The 19652-nt window shown below is 39.1% G+C and overlaps 1 protein-coding gene across 2 annotated transcripts in view; it reads left to right on the forward strand.

Moving 5' to 3' along the window:
* Positions 1-19652, forward strand: part of LOC132363294 (protein argonaute-4) — a 39315-nt gene that overhangs the window by 11412 nt on the left and 8251 nt on the right. For both annotated transcript variants that reach the window (XM_059919028.1, XM_059919038.1), the window contains exons 3-15: positions 1939-2059; positions 3608-3789; positions 3968-4104; positions 4198-4332; positions 5020-5107; positions 7295-7442; positions 7685-7804; positions 7958-8086; positions 8328-8461; positions 9561-9745; positions 10810-10969; positions 14133-14448; positions 14599-14733. In XM_059919028.1, the coding sequence (XP_059775011.1) occupies positions 1939-2059; positions 3608-3789; positions 3968-4104; positions 4198-4332; positions 5020-5107; positions 7295-7442; positions 7685-7804; positions 7958-8086; positions 8328-8461; positions 9561-9745; positions 10810-10969; positions 14133-14448; positions 14599-14733 (1990 nt within the window). The remainder of the gene's footprint in view (positions 1-1938; positions 2060-3607; positions 3790-3967; positions 4105-4197; positions 4333-5019; positions 5108-7294; positions 7443-7684; positions 7805-7957; positions 8087-8327; positions 8462-9560; positions 9746-10809; positions 10970-14132; positions 14449-14598; positions 14734-19652) is intronic.

Below are 19652 nucleotides of genomic sequence, written 5' to 3' on the forward strand. Positions count from 1 at the left end.
TTTTTGTTTTGGACAGAAGTGAATATCAAGGACCTTTTGGTGTGGACCAAATGTCTCCATGGACATTTTGGACAGGACCAAATATGACCAAATATCAAGGACCTTTTAGGATGGACCAAATGTCTTATGAATGTTTTGGACAGGACCAAATGTCCTGCAAGCAATAGGCTTATTGCATGACAAGCACTGTTCTAAATATTCTATGTCTATTTGTTCACTTAATATGACAACTTTTGTGGTGGGTGTTATGATTACCATAATTTTACAAATGAAGAAACAGATGTGAGAGATTAAGTAACTTGTCCAACGTCATACAGCTCTGCCACTTAATCATTGTGTGACCAGGGGCAGTTTACTTGCCCATTCTGAATTTTTATTTTTTCTCTTTAATATGAGGACAATAATTATTGCCCTGCTTGTCTCACAAGGTTGTTGTGAAGGTTAAATGAGAATAGAGGTGAAAATATGTTTTTTACTGTAAAACTTTATGGTTACATTTTAAGAAAGTAAGATAAGAAATTACCTTTCCAGTCTGAAAATATACTGTTCTTTTTTTTTTTTTTTTATAAATAAGCTCAAGCCTCTTGTCAGTTAACAACAGCCTGTAATTATTTATTTATTTTTTATTTTTTATTTATTTATTTATTATTTTTGGCTGTGTTGGGTCTTCGTTTCTGTGCGAGGGCTTTCTCTAGTTGCGGTGAGTGGGGGCCACTCTTAATCGCGGTGCGCGGACCTCTCACTGTCGTGGCCTCTCTTGTTGCGGAGCACAGGCTCCAGACGCGGAGGCTCAGTAGTTGTGGCTCACAGGTCCAGCTGCTCCGCGGCATGTGGGATCTTCCCAGACCAGGGCTCGAACCCGTGTCCGCTGCATTGGCAGGCAGATTCTCAACCACTGCGCCACCAGGGAAGCCCCAAATATACTGTTCTTAAGTCAGCTTTTTAAAATTGGGAATGTATGAGACTATATTTCTCCATCAGTTTTTTTCAGTTGCATGATTTGGTTTGAAAACATATGACTTTCCCACAGATTTCATTTGTAGTAATATTAATGCCTTAGCTAGTTGTGATGTGTTTTAAGGTACACTTCCCCTACATGGGGCTCACTAATGTTGGTAAGACATAGCACCTGACTTTTCATTGACGCTAGCATTCCAAAATCGCACAGACCCAGATCTGTCCATCTTAAACTGTAGCCTCTGGTTCCCCCACAGCTGCATTTGTTTCAGAGCCTGCATACAGTGTGATCCAGCATATATGCAGAAACATTTAAATAAAGCTATTCATGCTCGATTGAGAGAAAGGCTTTCTTTCTAAACAGAAAGAAGCTACACTGGTGATCTTTACGGAATGAGGATATTTTACGACATTCCCTTTTCTATACTGCTTGGAAGCAGTTTAGAATAAAACAAGACAGTATGAAGAATAATAAATTTCTAGCATTATCAAAGGGGTTGACTGAGTCCTTTGATTCTGATGCATCTTAGATTTATTGATCCCCACATTTCTGAATTCTGCTCACTCTCTTTTCCAAAACCAGTATACTTGAATAAGGATGCTTATTTGATAACACACTTATCATTGTTCAGTTATGAACATGCCAAACTTAGATACCTAAGACAGGTTATTCTTATAAGGCTCTATTTATCATAGGAGAGGATTTTGGAAAGCAAGAATTTGAGAGGATGCTATAAAGTTTATTCTCTTTTTCCTTTTATTCCCTCCTTTTTTTTTGTCATCTCATGATTGCTTTTGTTCACTTGCCTACCTTTCTTTAGTTAACTATTTTTCTAATTACTTGAGTCAGTTGTAACTTTAACTCTTACTTTTTCCAAGGAGTTTTGAACTGAATTTAGATGATTAAGGTATGGTGATAGTTTCCTTACTGTTCACCACCGCTTCTCAGAGCTAACCTACACTATCTCCATTACTGTTAAGGGACGTAGTAGATACAATGGTGCGACACTTCAAGATGCAGGTATTTGGTGATCGGCAGCCTGGCTATGATGGCAAAAGAAACATGTACACAGCACATCCACTGCCAATTGGACGGGAGAGGGTAAGTGTTAACAGCAAGAAATATTGATTAGACTTATGTCATTTAGTAGTAATTACATAGGACAACAGTTTCCCTTTCTAATAACAATTCAACGCTTAAAGTTGTTTCTCATGCTGATGATAGATTTGTTATTCTGTCCATATTCTCTTGTCCCTTAGTTAACCAATAATTGAGCATTAGAATTTAGGTTGATTATGTCATCTTTACATATATTCCAGATTTCTCACAGTGTTAAAGTGCCACCTGAATCTGAAGAGTGGAATTTTTATAACTTGTAGAATATTATATAACACCCACTTATGAAAATATTTTTAATACCACAATAACTTAAGACATTTGTTTTAAAAATTTAAAAGCAATACATAAATATATACTCATTATAACCTTATTCAGACAATCTAGAAAAACTATGGTTTCCTACCTCCCAACCTGCCTGTACCCTCAATCCCATTTTCACTTTCAGAGGAAACTACTATAATAGTTCAGTATATATCCTTTCATATATTTTTTTGTGCCTTAGCTATTTATGCATATTTATATATATTCTTTTTTTTTTTTTTAATAAATTTATTTATTTATTTATATTTTTGGCTGCGCGCGGGCTTTCTCTAGTTGCAGTGAGCGGGGGCTACTCTTCGTTTCGGTGCACGGGCTTCTCATTGTGGTGGCTTCTCTTGTTGCGGAGCTTGGGCTCTAGGCACGTGGGCTTCAGTAGTTGTGGCACGTGGGCTCAGTAGTTGTGGCTCGCGGGCTCTAGAGCGCAGGCTCAGTAGTTGTGGCGCATGGGCTTAGTTGCTCCGTGGCATGTGGGATCTTCCCGGGCCAGGGCTCGAACCCGTGTCCCCTGCATTGGCAGGCGGATTCTTAACCACTGCACCACCAGGGAAGTCCCTATATATATATTCTTATTTGTTTGATATTGTTCTATGATTTATTTTTTCATTTAACAATATGCCTGGGAGATCTTTGCATTTCTGTACATTTAAATCTACCTTATTTTTTTAATTCAATTTTTTTATTGTGGTAAAATATATGTAACATAAAATTTACTATTTTAACCGTTTTTAAGTGTACAATTCAGTGGCATTAAATATATTCACATTGTTATGCAACTGTGACCACTAGCCATCTCTAGAACTATTCATCATCCCAAACTCAAACTCTGTGCCCATTAAACAATAACTCCCCATTTTCTCCTCCCCTATCCCTAGTAACCACTATTCTACTTTCTGTATTTATGAATTTAACTATTCTAGGTACCTCATATAAGTGGAATCATATAGTATTTGTCATTTTATGTCTGGCTATTTATTTCACTTAGCATAATGTTTTCAAGGTTCATCCATGTTGTAGCATCTACCTTATTTTTAACTTTACATAATATTCAATATTAAATTATTCCCCTACTGATGGAACGTAGGTTGTTTCCAGTGTTTTGCAATTATAGAAAGTGTTAAACATCCTTATGCATATACTATATGAATATTCCTGGGATGTCTCAGCCTTTGTAAATATGTATGTGTATGTATTTTATGTATTTTTCCTTAGGTTGATATGGAAGTGACCCTTCCAGGTGAGGGTAAAGACCAGACCTTTAAAGTGTCTGTTCAGTGGGTATCAGTTGTGAGCCTTCAGTTGCTTTTAGAAGCTTTGGCCGGGCACTTGAATGAAGTCCCAGATGACTCAGTTCAAGCACTTGATGTTATCACAAGGCACCTTCCCTCCATGAGGTTAGTTTGAATTCTTTGCCACAAATGTCAGACTTTTTTTGCTAGGTTGCATTGGAGACATTGAAAGGTTTCTGCATAAGTCATAGTTCAAAGTTGGTTTCAGTTTACAAAATTGAGAGTGAAATGAAAGACTCTTTCAAGTTTTTATTGTGAAACATGCAAACTCTTGTTTCTTCAGGTACACTCCAGTGGGTCGCTCCTTTTTCTCACCTCCTGAAGGTTACTACCACCCTCTGGGAGGGGGCAGGGAGGTTTGGTTTGGCTTTCATCAGTCTGTGAGACCTGCCATGTGGAATATGATGCTGAATATTGATGGTAGGATGGAACTCTCTTTACCCTTTACTCTTTTGGCTGGTTTTTTGGTCTTTTCCCTTTCCCTGAAGCTAAGTATCCTTCTCTGTTTGTTAGTATCTGCAACTGCTTTCTACCGGGCTCAGCCTATCATTGAGTTCATGTGTGAGGTTTTAGACATTCAGAACATCAATGAACAGACCAAACCTCTAACAGACTCCCAGCGTGTCAAGTTTACCAAAGAAATCAGAGGTAGGTATTTGCATTACTGTGGTCTTGGAGAGGCAGCTCAGCATGGTGCAAGGAGCATGGTCTTGCAGTCAGACACACCTGGGCTTCCATCCCATTCCTGCCAGTTCTATCATTGGGACTTTGGGCAAGTTATTTAACCACTGTGAGCCTTAGTTTATTCATCTCTAAGATAAAGATAATGTGTATCTTGTAAGATTGTTGTGAGAATTAAATGCAACTAAGTGTATAAAGCTTCTTTATACAGTAGCACAGTACCTGGCACATGTCGGGAACTTAGTAACTGTTACTTTTACATACTTGAAAACTTCCATTTTAATAAAATAACACAAGTTCATTTATTCTCAGAGTTTCTTTGCTTCTTTACCTGTTAGCTATCTTCTCTCATTATACCATAGCTTCATTAGGGCTGTCTCCAGACCCAAGAATAAGCACCAAAACATAGTTGATGCTTGATAGATACTTATTGAATGAAGTAATACATCAAAGTAGGTTGCAAGTCTTAAGTCATCTGGGTTCTGATTTTTTCTGCTTGGCTGAGGCTTTTTTGCCTATGCATGATGAAATTGTTCCCATATCCTTGCAACTTTTGTCCTGTACAATGCTATGCCTTTCTGAAGACAACCTTCGAGTATTTTCTTGTCACTGTGATTTTAATTAATACTGCTCTTTTGACTGTTTTGACTTCAGGTCTTAAAGTTGAGGTGACCCACTGTGGACAGATGAAACGAAAATATCGAGTGTGTAATGTGACTAGACGGCCAGCCAGTCATCAGACGTATGTTAACCACATCTAAAATTGTACCATTATATTTTTTGTAACAAAGGAAGCTACTATAATAATTTGAGAAATTGGTATCCCATATTGTAATTTAAAAAATCACCTAGATCTTCACTTTAAAGCACCGAAGCTTTAAAAATGTTTTAAGGGACTTCCCTGGTGGTCCATTGGTTAAGACTCCACGCTTCCACTGCAGGGAGCTCAGGTTTGATCTCTGGTCAAGGAACTAAGATCCTGCATGCCACATGCCGCACACAGCGCAGTCAAAAAAATAAAAACTAAAAATAAATAAAATAGAAAATGTTTTAAATACTTTTGATAGAAATATTTATAAAACATATTTCATGCTTTTAATTCATTTCACCTCTTTTTTTTTTTCTGTAAGTGTAATTATGATCCAGCCAGTTTTTCTTTCTCTTTTCTTAAAAATATTTATTTCTCTATTTGGTTGCACTGGGTCTTAGTTGCAGCTCGCCGACTTCTTTAGTTGTGGCACACGGGCTCCTTAGTTGTGGCCTGTGAACTCTTAGTTGTGGCATGCATGTGGGATCTAGTTCCCTAACCAAGGATCGAACCCGGGCCCCCTGCATTGGGAGCACAGAGTCTTATCCACTGCGCCACCAGGGAAGTCATTTCACCTCTTAAACAGAGTATGCTAAACATAGATCAACTTTTTTATAATGATGCAGAGTCATCATTATGAACATCATTTATTCTAGTGTTGTAATTCTCAATGCATGGCCTGAAGGATCTATTAAGGCCTGTAAGTCATAAAAGCTGTCATGGGAAGATATATATTGCTTTGTGCTTTATGTGGATTTTTCTCCCCCCTTTTGTAGCTAGCTGTCACTTCTTCCAGCTGTCAGTGTGTATGGTATGCCTCCAGCAGCACATTCATTTGTGCTTAAGCAATCTCAGTTTCCTAATCACCCAACTTCTAGTCCACTGTGAGCTATACCAAATGAGAAAATATATATTAAAGTGCTTTTTAAATTACCATATATGTTTTATTCTTGTAATCAAGATCATTAAACTCATGTCTGACATAAATATGAATATTGGCTTTTCTAAGTAAAGAGCATAAACTTAACTATATTAACCTTACATTATTTTCCTCACTCAGAAGACTTTTTCAAACAAGTGTACATCAAAATCACCTGGAGGGCTTTGTTCTAGATAACTGAAATTTTGGGGTGGCCTCTGGATAAATGTAGTATATAAATTCAGTCTGATTTGAATAAATTCTTCAGTATGAACTTATGTACACATCACATGAATTTCTTGAGTTGTAAAGTGATGTTCCATATATTCTTCATGTTATACCATTGACTTCATTCTCTAAGGAAAAAAAATGAAGTCACTATTGAGAATTATAGCATTTGTTTCAAAAAGAACTATCTTTCTCATTATTTAATTACTTCACAGTACCCTGTAAGAATAGCTATACTTATAGAACTGTATCATCTTTGCATGAAAATTAAAAGCACATAGATTTAAATATCACATAGGTGATCCTCACTGCGTTATTACTTTGTGGGCCATTAACAGCTAAGAAAGCAAGATTAAAGTAATTATTGTGCCAAGTGTTTGAGATAATTTGTCCACTGGAAGAGCGAAATCAGGAGAGTCTCTTAAATCCTGCTCCCCAGTTTATACCAAATATCTTGACACAGTCTCAAGTTCATATATCTGGTCTTGTGGCCTCCAAATCCACATATGTTTATCCTGGTTTGGGGATCTGAAGATGTGGCCCCAGTAACTGTGCTACATTCATTTTATCAAAAGTTATCTTAAGTTATCATCTGTGGATGACCCAGGACCTTATTTGAATTTACTCATCTCTAAGAAGCCAGCAAGAGATTGTATTTGTATCTGTAGGTGTTAACTGACCTCTCTAGTAAGTCTGTGTATTTTCTGGTTCTGCGGCTTCTTCTTGATTTAAATTCTTTTTCCATTTTAATTAAAAATTTTCTCATCTTAGCTTCAACAAACAAACATGGAAAATTCCAACAAAATCGCTATCCTGATTAAACCCTAAAATGGCTTAAGTGAAAATGGGCAAATAAAGATTGACCTTTTTTTTTAAGTCAAGGTAGAAAATGTTAGTAGGCTTTTGTTTGTTTGCTTAATTGAAAAAAAAAAAAGAACTTGAAGAAATTTCTAAAAAGACATTCTCTTTTATAGTTTTCCCTTACAGCTAGAAAATGGGCAAGCAATGGAATGTACAGTAGCTCAATATTTTAAGCAAAAGTATAGTCTGCAACTGAAATACCCGCATCTTCCCTGTCTCCAGGTGGGACAAGAACAAAAGCATACATACTTGCCACTTGAGGTAAGCTAAACTAAATTTTCTTTTGCCAATCTGCCAATCTCTTGAATGTGTTTTTTAAAAAAGAAATGTTCTAAACTAGTGATAGAATTTAATAGTAATCTCTAAAATACTTTGGGCAGATAAGTTCACCATATAACAGAATTTTCATTTTTTTGGAAATGGAAGATGTAAGGTACAGTTCAGCAAAGGCTTAAGATATAGAAGCCCATTACACAAACTAATTCCTCTTTGCCTCTTGGTAGGTTTGTAATATAGTGGCAGGACAACGATGTATAAAGAAGCTCACGGACAATCAGACTTCCACGATGATCAAAGCCACAGCAAGATCTGCTCCTGACAGACAGGAAGAAATCAGTAGACTGGTCAGTAAGGCATGGTCTTTAAGATAAGCTAGCTTTCAGATGGGAAAAAAACAAAAAACAAAAAACAAAAAACAAAAAAAAAACAATAGAAAATGCCTGATGGGACACAGTTACTCTTTGGTTTTTATATATGCAGGCTTTCCTGTTCTTTAGGTGAAGAGTAACAGCATGGTGGGCGGACCTGATCCATATCTTAAAGAATTTGGTATTGTTGTCCACAATGAAATGACTGAGCTCACAGGCAGGGTACTTCCAGCACCAATGCTGCAATACGGAGGCCGGGTAAGCTTTTTATTTTATTCAGCAAGCTTCTTCCAACAACCAATCAAAAAGGGATGAATCCAGGGTTTTTCCACTACACCACACTGAATTTACTCATAGCTTTGCTCATTATTGCTTTTTGTCTTTTGGCTAATATCAAATAGAGTTTTGTTTATCCCCTCATCAACTTTAAAATGGCCTTAGATTGTAATGTCTTTTCTCTTTTCTTTTGTTTCTTTTTTTGTGTTTTTTTTTTTTAAAGAATAAAACGGTAGCCACACCCAACCAGGGTGTCTGGGACATGCGAGGAAAGCAGTTTTATGCTGGCATTGAAATTAAAGTTTGGGCAGTTGCTTGTTTTGCGCCTCAGAAACAATGTAGGGAAGATTTACTAAAGTGAGTATCTTCATATTTTCAGCTTAGTAATATCCCTTCCAGATATGAAAATATCATCTTTATGTGAATGTGCTGTGTACACTGGCACTGAATCCCAGACTCCTATAGTGACACCATCTGGCTATAGGAAAAAGACCTTGTTCTTATAGTAAATCGCAGACTTGGGAATTACATTAAGAATCTGACTCAGCTTCCTACATTTAGAGCAGAAATTTGTGACTAACAAGGCTGAAGCAGTGCCGATTGGCAAATTCTTGAGTTCTTAGAGAAGCTTCCTTTGGGGTAATTGTATCTTTTCAGCTAAGATAAAAACTAGTTCATTTTTAATCATTACAGTGTACTAGAGAGCTTGTTTTACTGCAGGGTCACTGACTAAGATCATTGGTTCACATCTTACAGCTGCAGTTATCTATATACAGGAAGTTAGTGAAAAGGGTGGAAAAATCATGACGGGAAAAGGGAACTGGAGTGAAAGAAAGGAATCCTACAAAACATTGGCAAATGCAGAAAACAAATCATTCTGAAAGCTTTCTACAAATCCAAAATTTAAAACTTGACCATGAGTTTTGCTTTTTCTTAAAGTGATGATTTCTTTTGACATTGTTATTGAATCAAATCTATTACAAGTTTGAATGTCATCCTAAATATGGTGACCTTGTGACAGTGTGTTTCTGTGTTCTCAGTTGAACACAAGCTTACCCAACTATTCTTGTACCTGGCTTACCAAAATACACGTTACCTGAAATTTTGACCTTGCTTTTTTCTTCAGTCTGGAATTACTGACTTGAATGTTTAAAAAAATCTTTGAACAGGAATGCTATTCTAGGCCCTGAGACCCAGCTGAGGCACAATTATTTAAAAATTCAAAATGACAATCTGATAGTTTAATAATACAGAGTCTTCTGCATTATAATTAGTGATACAACTTCCAGGCTATTTTTGGCAACCAGTTAAAGATAGGGGTTTTTTGTTTGTTTGTTTATTTGTTTCTAAACTTGGCTAAGAATTTACAGAACTGAAAGAAATATCTTAGAGGGAAATAAATGCTAAGAATGTGCCCTGAAATGAAAGCACTGTGCCACCGGTTCTATTTTAACAGGAGTTTCACTGACCAGCTCCGTAAAATCTCTAAGGATGCAGGAATGCCCATCCAGGGTCAGCCATGTTTTTGCAAGTATGCACAAGGTGCAGACAGCGTGGAGCCCATGTTTAAACACCTGAAAATGACATATGTGGGCCTACAGCTAATAGTGGTTATCTTGCCTGGGAAGACACCAGTATATGGTATGGACCCCTTTAATGTTGAATGAGGGATGATTTCAAGTAGTAGTTGTAGCAGTCAGGATAAACTAGGTTATGCTGCAGTCACAAACAATCCAGAACTCTCAGTGGCTCAAAGCAACAAGGTTTTATTTTTTGCTTTTGCTGTGTGTCCATTGAGGGTAGACTGCAGCCTCTACGCCATGTCATCGTATCATTTTCACTCTGGAACCCAGTCACTATTTGGAATGTTGCTGGCCCCATGGCAGAGAGAAAAGAGAGCCTGGAGGGTTCTTAACTTCTGCAATTTCTTGGTCACAACCAGCTATATGGCCCACCCAACCTACGTGGGGGAAGTGGGATGGTGGGCAGGAAATGCAGTGGTAATGAGGGTAGTGCCATTTTACCATAGTCCCCAAAGCAGGGAGAACTGGAATGTCTGGTGAAAAGCATTTAGGAATATCAGAGTGGGGGAGCCTACCACTTCCAGAATAGGAGCTGCTTAGTTTGTATCTCTTATAAGAAGAATGATACAAAGTTCTTTTGGCTATCATCTAAGTAAAGGATTTGGAACCTACCTAGACCAACCATTTGAACTTTATAAAATGCCTTCAACCCTCTCTATATTTGTTTCTTTTGTTAGCTTCTTTTATCTGTAGTGTTTGGGGGAGGAGGGAAAGGAAGGAAAAAAAATCCCTTAGAATTCAAAGGGCTGGTGTGTGTACTGAGAGGGAGGAGCTGGGGAGATTGATTTCTTTGCCAGACCAGTCCTGTGGGAAAAGGAACCTCAAGGGACTTGAGTGAGTGGTGAGTGGTGGCAGGCTGCGGTAGAATAAAGGAAGTGGACTAGCTTCAAAGCCTGCAGGAGGGAAGAAAAGGGTAGGGAGAGAGCCTTCCAAACTCAGAAAAATTGCCCTGGGGGTTTCGCAGATGAAAGGACCACACATGAAAAGCATCTAGCACAACGTACAGTATATAGTAGGCACTCTGTAAATGTTAATGTGTGTGGGGGGGTGTTTCCCTCTACTTTTAGTAATCAGGAGAATATATCAACATTTTTTAATTAATTAATAAACTTATTTTTGTAGCGGAGGTGAAACGTGTTGGAGATACCCTCCTGGGTATGGCTACACAGTGTGTCCAGGTAAAAAATGTAGTGAAGACCTCACCTCAAACCCTTTCCAACCTTTGCCTGAAGATAAATGCAAAGCTCGGAGGAATTAACAACGTGCTTGTACCTCATCAAAGGTGAGATCCTGAACTCTGTGTTTTCCATTTGTTTCTTAAGCTCTAACTTACATAATTTACAATAAAGCACACAAATCTCAAATATACATCTTGGTTACTTTTTCTTATATATGTATGCACTCATGTAACCACCACCCAGGTTAAATATAGAACATATCCAGCACCTCATCAGGCTTCCTCGTGGCCCTTCCCAATAGATAACCCCCAAAGGTTCTGACTGTTCTGACTTCCAGCACCATAGATTAGTTTTGCCTGTTTTTTTTCTGGCCACACCCCGCGGCTTGTGGGATCTTAGTTCCCCTGACCAGGGATTGAACCTGCGCCCTTGGCAGTGAAAGCTCAGAGTCCTAACCACTGGCCCGCCAGGGAATTCCCTAGTTTTGCCTGTTTTTGAACTTCTTATAAATGGAACCATACAGTATATACTATTTTGTGTCTGTCTTCTTTTGCTGAATATCATGTCTCTGAGATTCATTCATGTTGCTATTTTAAGTAGAAGTTTATTCTTTTTTGTTGTGTATTATTTCATTTTATGAATATACTACAAAATTTTAGATATTCTCATACATTTATTATACAAGTCTTCTACATTTTTGGTGGAATTAAGTACCCTTTCTCTTGCAAGAGTGGAATTGCTGACTTATAGAAAATATATGTATTTAGCATTGATAGATACTATCAAATGCAATAGTCCCCCCTTATCTGCAGTTTCACTTTCCCTGGTTTCAGTTACCCGCAGTCAACCTCTGTCCGAAAATATTAAATGGAAAAGTTCCATAAATAAACAATTCTTCAGTTTTATTTAATTAATTAATTTATTTATTTATTTATTTATGGCTGCATTGGGTCTTCATTGCTGCGCGCGGGCTTTCTCTAGTTGCGGCGAGCAGGGGCTACTCTTCATTGTGGTGCGTCGGCTTCTCATTGTGGTGGCTTCTCTTGTTGTGGAACACGAGGTCTAGGCGCGCGGGCTTCAGTAGTTGTGGCACGCGGGCTTCAGTAGTTGTGGCACGCGGGCTCAGTAGTTGTGGCATGTGGGCTCCGTAGTTATGGCTCATGGACTCTAGAGCGCAGGCTCAGTAGTTGTGGCACATGGGCTTGGTTGCTCCGTGGCATGTGAGATCTTCCCAGACCAGGGTTCAAACCCGTGTCCCCTGCATTGGCAGGCGGATTCTTAACCACTGCACCACCAGGGAAGTCCCAATTCTTAAGTTTTAAATTGCGTACCATTCTGCGTAGCCCGATGAAATCTCGAACTCTCCCTCTCCATCCAGCCCTGGACATGAATTATCCCTTTGTCCAGTGTATTTAGGCTGTTTATGCTACCCATCCATTAGTATAGGAAAGAAAACTAGTAGATACAGGATTTGGTACATCCACTGGGCATCTTAGAACATATCCTCTGCAGATAAGGGGGGACTACTGTAGTTTTCCAAAGTGGTTGTACCAATTTATATTTCCACTGAGAGTTCTAGTTGCTCATATTCTTGCCAACACTTGGTGGTATCAGTCCTTTTAATTTTAGCCATTTTGGTTGAGGGTAATAGTATCTCATGATGGTTTTAATTTGCAATCCTCTGATGACTAATCATGTTGAGCACATTTTCATATGCTTATTGGCTAAGTAGACATCCTCTTTTGTGATGGGCCTGTTCAGTCCTTTGCCCATTTCTTAGATTGGGCGGCTCCTTGTTAATTTGTAGTTTCCTTGTCTGTTGAGATAATATCTGACTTGTCTACTCTACAGTGTTTTTATGTGAAATCCTGTATGTGGAAGTGATTTGGGAAGTTAAATTTTGTCTGTGATATTAGTCATTTTCATACTTGAGAAGAAGGTGAATTTGAGTGCCTTACTCTTATACAGTTGTATCACAGTTCTCATTTTTGTCCTTGAATGAAACGTCTAGGTAAATAAATCCTTCCTGCAACATTGGTAGATGAGGTATATAGACCATAGGGGAAGTTAACCTAAAGCATGATTTAATTTTACCCCAAACAATGTAGCATAGTGGCATAGAGTACAGACCTTTTTGTCCGGCTTCCTGGGTTTGGATTCCAGCTTTATCACTTCCTAACTGTGTAATCTTGAGCAAGTTCCTTATCCTCTTATATCTCATTTTTTAAACCTGGAAATCTGAGATAATAATTGTACTACCCTCATAGAATTGTTGTGAGGACTAAATGAATTCATACATGTGAAGTACTTAGCACAGTGGTTGGTACATAATATATGTAAGCTGTTATTATGTTCTGTGTATGTATCTTATGTATATACATTTGCTCTTACACCCTACTATGCCAAACCCATGTTGTATGATGATATATAGAGGGAAATACAACCCAGTCTCTGCCCTCATGGAACCTCATCTTTAGTACCTATTACATGAGATTGTCAGATTTGGGATGCCTCCTAGATATACTTTAAAAATCAATATTCACAGTCCCAAATTCTACCTTTAAGAATTTACCAGAGAAGTAATACATGCATGATATTTTTCTCCTGAATTCCATAGATAAATTAGTGCCAAATAAATGAATTCATTCTTTTAGCAAATATTAGTTGAGTGCCAACTGTGAGCAAGTCAGTGTTTTAGGCACTAGGGATACAGCAGTGAACAAGACAAAGCAAAACAAAATTCCTGCCTTCATGGAGCTTACATTCGTGTGTGTGTGTGTGTGTGTGTATACAATAAATAAAATAAATAAGTAAAATATGTGGTAAAAGTGATAAATACATGGAGAAAATAAAATAGGGAAGGAGATAGACTTTATTCTCTTCCCTAAGTCTCATATATTGGGGGTTTTGTGCCAGTTCCATGTACATTGTGCAATTCAGTATCCATTGTAGAAATCCTAGGATCCCAGGAAAGCCTGTTCTGGGAAAGTTTTCCCTTTACACATAGAGATTTTGTTAAATTTGGGTCGGGTCCTCTTCCTGACTCTACCCTTCCTACTATTGCAGAAGAACCATGTTGGCTTCTTCAGTCAATTCAGATTCATTGTACTGGGTGGCACAGATACTCAGTGGGCCTTAGAGTTCTCTCCCAATGGACACGTCTTTATTCTCATAAGATTATGCCTGTGATTATGTCTGGTGATCTTGCTAAACAAAAACATTTTCATCCATATGTCTGAGTGGCAATGTCTCCTTAAATCTGAGCAGGCCCTCGGTGTTCCAGCAGCCTGTCATCTTCCTGGGAGCAGATGTCACGCACCCCCCAGCAGGGGATGGGAAGAAGCCTTCCATTGCTGCTGTCGTTGGCAGTATGGACGGCCACCCCAGCCGGTACTGTGCCACCGTTCGGGTGCAGACGTCCCGCCAGGAGATCTCCCAGGAGCTCCTCTATAGTCAGGAGGTAATCCAGGACCTTACTAACATGGTTCGAGAGCTGCTGATCCAGTTCTACAAATCCACACGCTTCAAACCCACTCGGATCATCTATTACCGTGGAGGGGTATCCGAGGGACAGATGAAACAGGTACTCTCTTAATCCCATAGTTGCCTTCTGGGGCTTCTAGGTATCTGATGGAGTTTCCTCCCATCTGCCACTCCGAGTAAATCAGATCTGAGAGATGCCTGAGAGATAGGCAAGTTCTCTATTAAACATCATTCTATTTCTAACTCCTAGGTAGCTTGGCCAGAACTAATAGCAATTCGAAAGGCATGTATTAGTTTGGAAGAAGATTACCGGCCAGGAATAACCTATATTGTGGTGCAGAAAAGACATCACACACGACTCTTCTGTGCAGATAAAACAGAGAGGGTAAGAACACATAGGATAAGCTTTATTATCTGATGCAAGTGAATATGTTTTTGGTTTTTAAAAAATATTTATTTATTTATTTTGGCTGTGCCGGGTCTTAGTTGCGGCATGCAGGATCTTCATTGCAGCGTGCGGACTCTTAGTTGCACATGCATGCAGGATCTAGTTACCCGTCTAGGGATTGAACCCAGCCCCCCTGCATTGGGAGCGCAGAGTCTTACTGACTGGACCACCAGGGGAGTCCTGTGAATGTGTTTTTGAGTAGGCATACATATAGTTTTGTTTTGTTTTTTTTCACACACACACACTGTATTTTATTTTTACAAGAGATAAATAGACTGACACCAAGCATTGTACATGGATGACCACAACAAAAGCAACAATGATTGCAATTACCAAACATGAAACACACTCATACTATGTCATAATATTGACATTCAGTCCAGTAATCCTCCACTGTAACAGCTCCTTTACTTTGCAGTGAAAGTTGATTTGTATATTCTTTGCCTCTGAGTCCTTGTGGGATTTTTTTTTTTTTAATTCAGACAGAAAGTCACAAAAATTATACTCATCCTCATCAGTTCACTCAGTCCCATGTAATTAATTATTTTTTTCATCTTGATCTTTTGTTAGCTCTTTTATGAGTTCATCAGTTTTTCATCAGAGTTCTGAAAATGCTTATTCATTCAGTTCAGCAGTACAGTCAGTTACCAGAAACCTGTTAGTTTTTTTTTTTTTAAAGCAGAAGTGCCTAATAATAATTTAATAAGCATACTAACTCCAGTTGAGCTTAGATGAGCAATTTTGAATGATACAGGTTTCAAGACTGAATATTTCTCTTATGTGACAGCAATACTGGTTTCTAGGGTTTTTAGAGGGAGAAGTTAAAAAATGCCATGTACACTATGGTGATACAGGAAACCTCCAAAGGGAAGGTTTACTACTTGGACTTTATTGCCATTTGCTATTTTTTGCTACCGGCGCCTAAGGCATGGTTCTAGAGTATAAAGAAGAATTTCTCTTCCAAATGATTTTACATCAGTGCAGGGGATTCTTAGGGTACACACTTTGAATGCCTGTGATGTCACATTTACTAACCATGGGCAGGTTAACTTCTCTAAGCCGTAATGTTCTAACTGTAAAGTGTGATAAGAACAATACCTATCTCACAGGGTTGTTGTTAAGGATTAACTTAGTAAATGAATGTTAATTTTGGGTACAATTTCCAGCATTTGATAAAAGGCATTTTGTGTAACCTATTTATAATCTGATATTAATGTGTAAACTAGGTAAATTTTAGGTACACAGTGTTGGATGACTTTACTTCTATGATCTTTTCTATGACATTACTTCAACTTTTTCAGGCCCTCCCTGATCCACTCTCAGAGAGACCAGTTCTTTCTGTTTCCTGATCTTGTTGTCTTGTGGGTCACTCCCACTGTTTTCTAGTACACGCTTAGTTTGTTTTATTTTTTTAAGGATTAGATTTTTCTTTTTAATTAATTTATTAATTAATTTTTGGCTGCGTTGGGTCTTTGTTGCTGCATGCGGGTTTTCTCTAGTTGCGGCGAGCGGGAGCTACTCTTCGTTGCAGTGCGCGGGCTTCTCATTGCAGTGGCTTCTCTTGTTGCGGAACACGAGGTCTAGGCACGCAGGCTTCAGTAGTTGTGGCACGCAGGCTTCAGTAGTTGTGGCACGTGGGCTCAGTAGTTGTGGTGCACAGGCTTAGTTGCTCCGCGGCATGTGGGATCTTCCTGGACTAGGGCTCAAACCTGTGTCCCCTGCATTGGCAGGCGGATTCTTAACCACTGCGCCACAAGGGAAGTCCCACATGCTTAGTTTTTGTCTCTAATCCAAGGCTGAGCTGTTTCTTCTTGTTTTCTGAATCATTAGAGAACTAAGGTTTTACCTTTGGGCCACAGGTCCACCAATCAGCTCAGATTCAAAATACTGTCTTCCAAATTGCCAAACTCTGACTTGGTAATACTTCTTAAACTCTGCTAATTCAAATTCTCTGAGCTCTTGACCGAGCTCTGGACACAAAACATTCTGCCATCCCCTCCTTAACTGCAGAGTCACACTCCATCCCTCTGTTGACTTGCTATTCATGTAACTTTAGGACCTGGACTATCTTTCTAAACCCCCAAGCTATCTCATAGCTTTGTTCTTGACCATCCAGTGTCACTCCTGACCTTTGAAGATTGACAGTCCCAATCCTTGGTCTACTTTGCACCCCTGACACCAGCATCTTCAATTCTCTAAACATGCCTCTTGCCAGTCTCCAACTCTGAAGTAGTGTACTTGCCCATTTCTTTTGCTTCTAGTCTTAGGCTGATTGAGGTTTCTGAGGAAAAAAGTCATTTATTTAATAATGAACCATAATACAAGTTCTTGACAGCAAATCTCAGCCAGGCCTTTGATGCTGCAATTTCTTTTCACTTACCGTATTCCCCAAAACATCTGTTCTAAACCTTTATACTCTTCTCAAGTCCCCAACCCCATCCATGATGCATTCATTGCCAACAATTTACATTGCCAACAATAGAATAACCTTCTATTTCCTCCAGAAAACAAAATTGAGAAGACATGAATTTTCTCAGCTTCCTTCCCTTTACTTTCAAATTTAGCTAAATCTGTGTTTTCTTATTTTCTTCCTTGAATCTCAGAGGCTAATCTCTCCACCTATGCTTTCTTTCCCTCCACCTGTGCTTTCGTTTTTAATGCTTTCTGCCTTCTCTAGAGCCTCACTTCATTAATTATCCATTTTTTTCAAAATTTCAGTTTTCCCCATTCCATTGCCTCCCTCTCCTCACCTTTTAAAGTTTCTCAGCTTTTCCTCAGTCTCCCTCAAAACTTCTCTTCTCCCTCAACCTACCTGCCATTTTTTCTTTCCTCCCTTTCATGACCAAACTTATAGGAAAAAAAGACTTGATTTTCTTTTTGTATCTTCTCACATAATACTTCAGTTCTCTGTTGCCTGACTTTTATTTCAGTGACTCCACTGAGATCGTTCTTTCAATGACTTGCTCATTTTGAATCCATCGATATCTTGTCAAATTCCCACACTGACCTCTTTGAAGTACTTATGGATGTTTGCCTTCTTTGGCCTTAGCAATATGATTTTCCAGGTTCACTACGCACCTCTGTAATTAGGCTTTCTTTGACTCCTCTTCTTCCTCTGTCCATTAAAACACTGATGCTTCCTGGCATTTCATATTTCTCTCTTCTCTTCTCAATTTCAACTCCCTTAGTCTCGCCTACTTTTCCGGATTCACTTATTTGCTTATAGATTCCTAAATCTGTATTTCCAGCCCCAGATTTTCTTTTCTTTTTTTTTTTTTAGATTTAAATTATTTATTTATTTATTTATTTTTGGCTGTGTTGGGTCTTCGTTTCTGTGCGAGAGGTTTCTCCAGTTGCGGCAAGCAGGGGCCACTCTTCATCGCGGTGCGCGGGCCTCTCACTATCGTGGCCTCTCTTGTTGCGGAGCACAGACTCCAGACGCGCAGGCTCAGTAGTTGTGGCGCACAGGCCTAGTTGCTCCGTGGCATGTGGGATCTTCCCAGACCAGGGCTCGAACCCGTGTCCCCTGCATTGGCAGACAGATTCTCAACCACTGTGCCACCAGGGAAGCCCCAGCCCCAGATTTTCTATGCAGCTCCTGATCTGCCCTTCTGTCTACCAGTTTACTTAGATGCTCTGTAGGCATTGTATCAGTCAAGATAGGCTAGGCTGTGCTGTGGTAACAAAAGACTCCAAAGTCTTAGTGGCTTACTAAGATTTATTTCTTGTTCACATTACACATTCATTGTGGCACTGCTGCAACTGGGACCTCGCTGTCCTCCCTTTGGAACCTAGGCTGACAGAGAAGCATCTGTCTGGAACTTCACCAGTCATTGTAGTAGAGGGGAAAAAAGATACAAGACAAGCCATATGCTGGCTGTTTAAGCTTCTGCCCAGAAGTAGTACATTTCAGGCCACATTTTATTAGCCAAAGGAAGTTACATGGCCACTTCTGAGTTAATTGGGTAAGGATGTATAATCCTCCCCCAGGGAGGGGCATGGGAATATTTGGCACCAATGATACAATCTACCACAGGCATTTCAAGCAAAGCACATCTAAACCTTCTCCTTATTGTTTTATCCGCATCTAAAAGCTATTCCTCCCCCAATATTCCTATTCTTCTATTGCTTGGCATCACTGTATATTAGTCAGCCAAGTGAGAAACTTCAGAGTTGTCTTTAAATTCTTCTCCTCTATTCCTGTCCCCCCTTCCCATGTCCAGTGGGTCAAACTATTCTCTGTGTTCTGCCCTGAAATCTCTTGTCTCAACTCTTCCTCTTGTGTGTTCCATCTGCCCTAGGCAGAACTCTTCAGTATTGCAGGAGACTTCTAGCAGTCTCCCTGTCTCCATTCCTCCTTCACAAATGCATCCTCCGCCTACTGTCAGGGCTAGGTTTTTAAAATACAGATCTTATCCTGCCACTCCACTGCTCAAAAATCTTCATGTTCCCCCTATTGCCTACCAGATGCTTTCTTATGGTGCTCAGTGTTTTCCCACGGTAGCCAAAACACATTTTAGTTTGATCTTTCACCATGCCCCCATACACCCCTTTCATTAACAATGTGACTATTTCCATTTCCCATATACATTGTGTATTTTTATCCCTGGAGTGACCACATCCATCCCACTTTTTTTTTCCCCATTATTTTTATAATAAGATATAATATAGACACAGTCAAATTCACTATTTTTAGCGTACTGTTCTGCATGTTTTGACAAATGCATACAGTTGTGTAACTACCACCTTAATATATAGAATGATTCTGTCACGCACAAAAACACACAAAAACTCTCTTATGCCCTTTTGTAGTCAACCTTTTCCCTTACCTACAGCCCCTGACAACCACTGATGTA

The sequence above is a fragment of the Balaenoptera ricei genome, chromosome 1 (assembly GCF_028023285.1).
Source record: "Balaenoptera ricei isolate mBalRic1 chromosome 1, mBalRic1.hap2, whole genome shotgun sequence".
Taxonomy (NCBI): domain Eukaryota; kingdom Metazoa; phylum Chordata; class Mammalia; order Artiodactyla; family Balaenopteridae; genus Balaenoptera; species Balaenoptera ricei.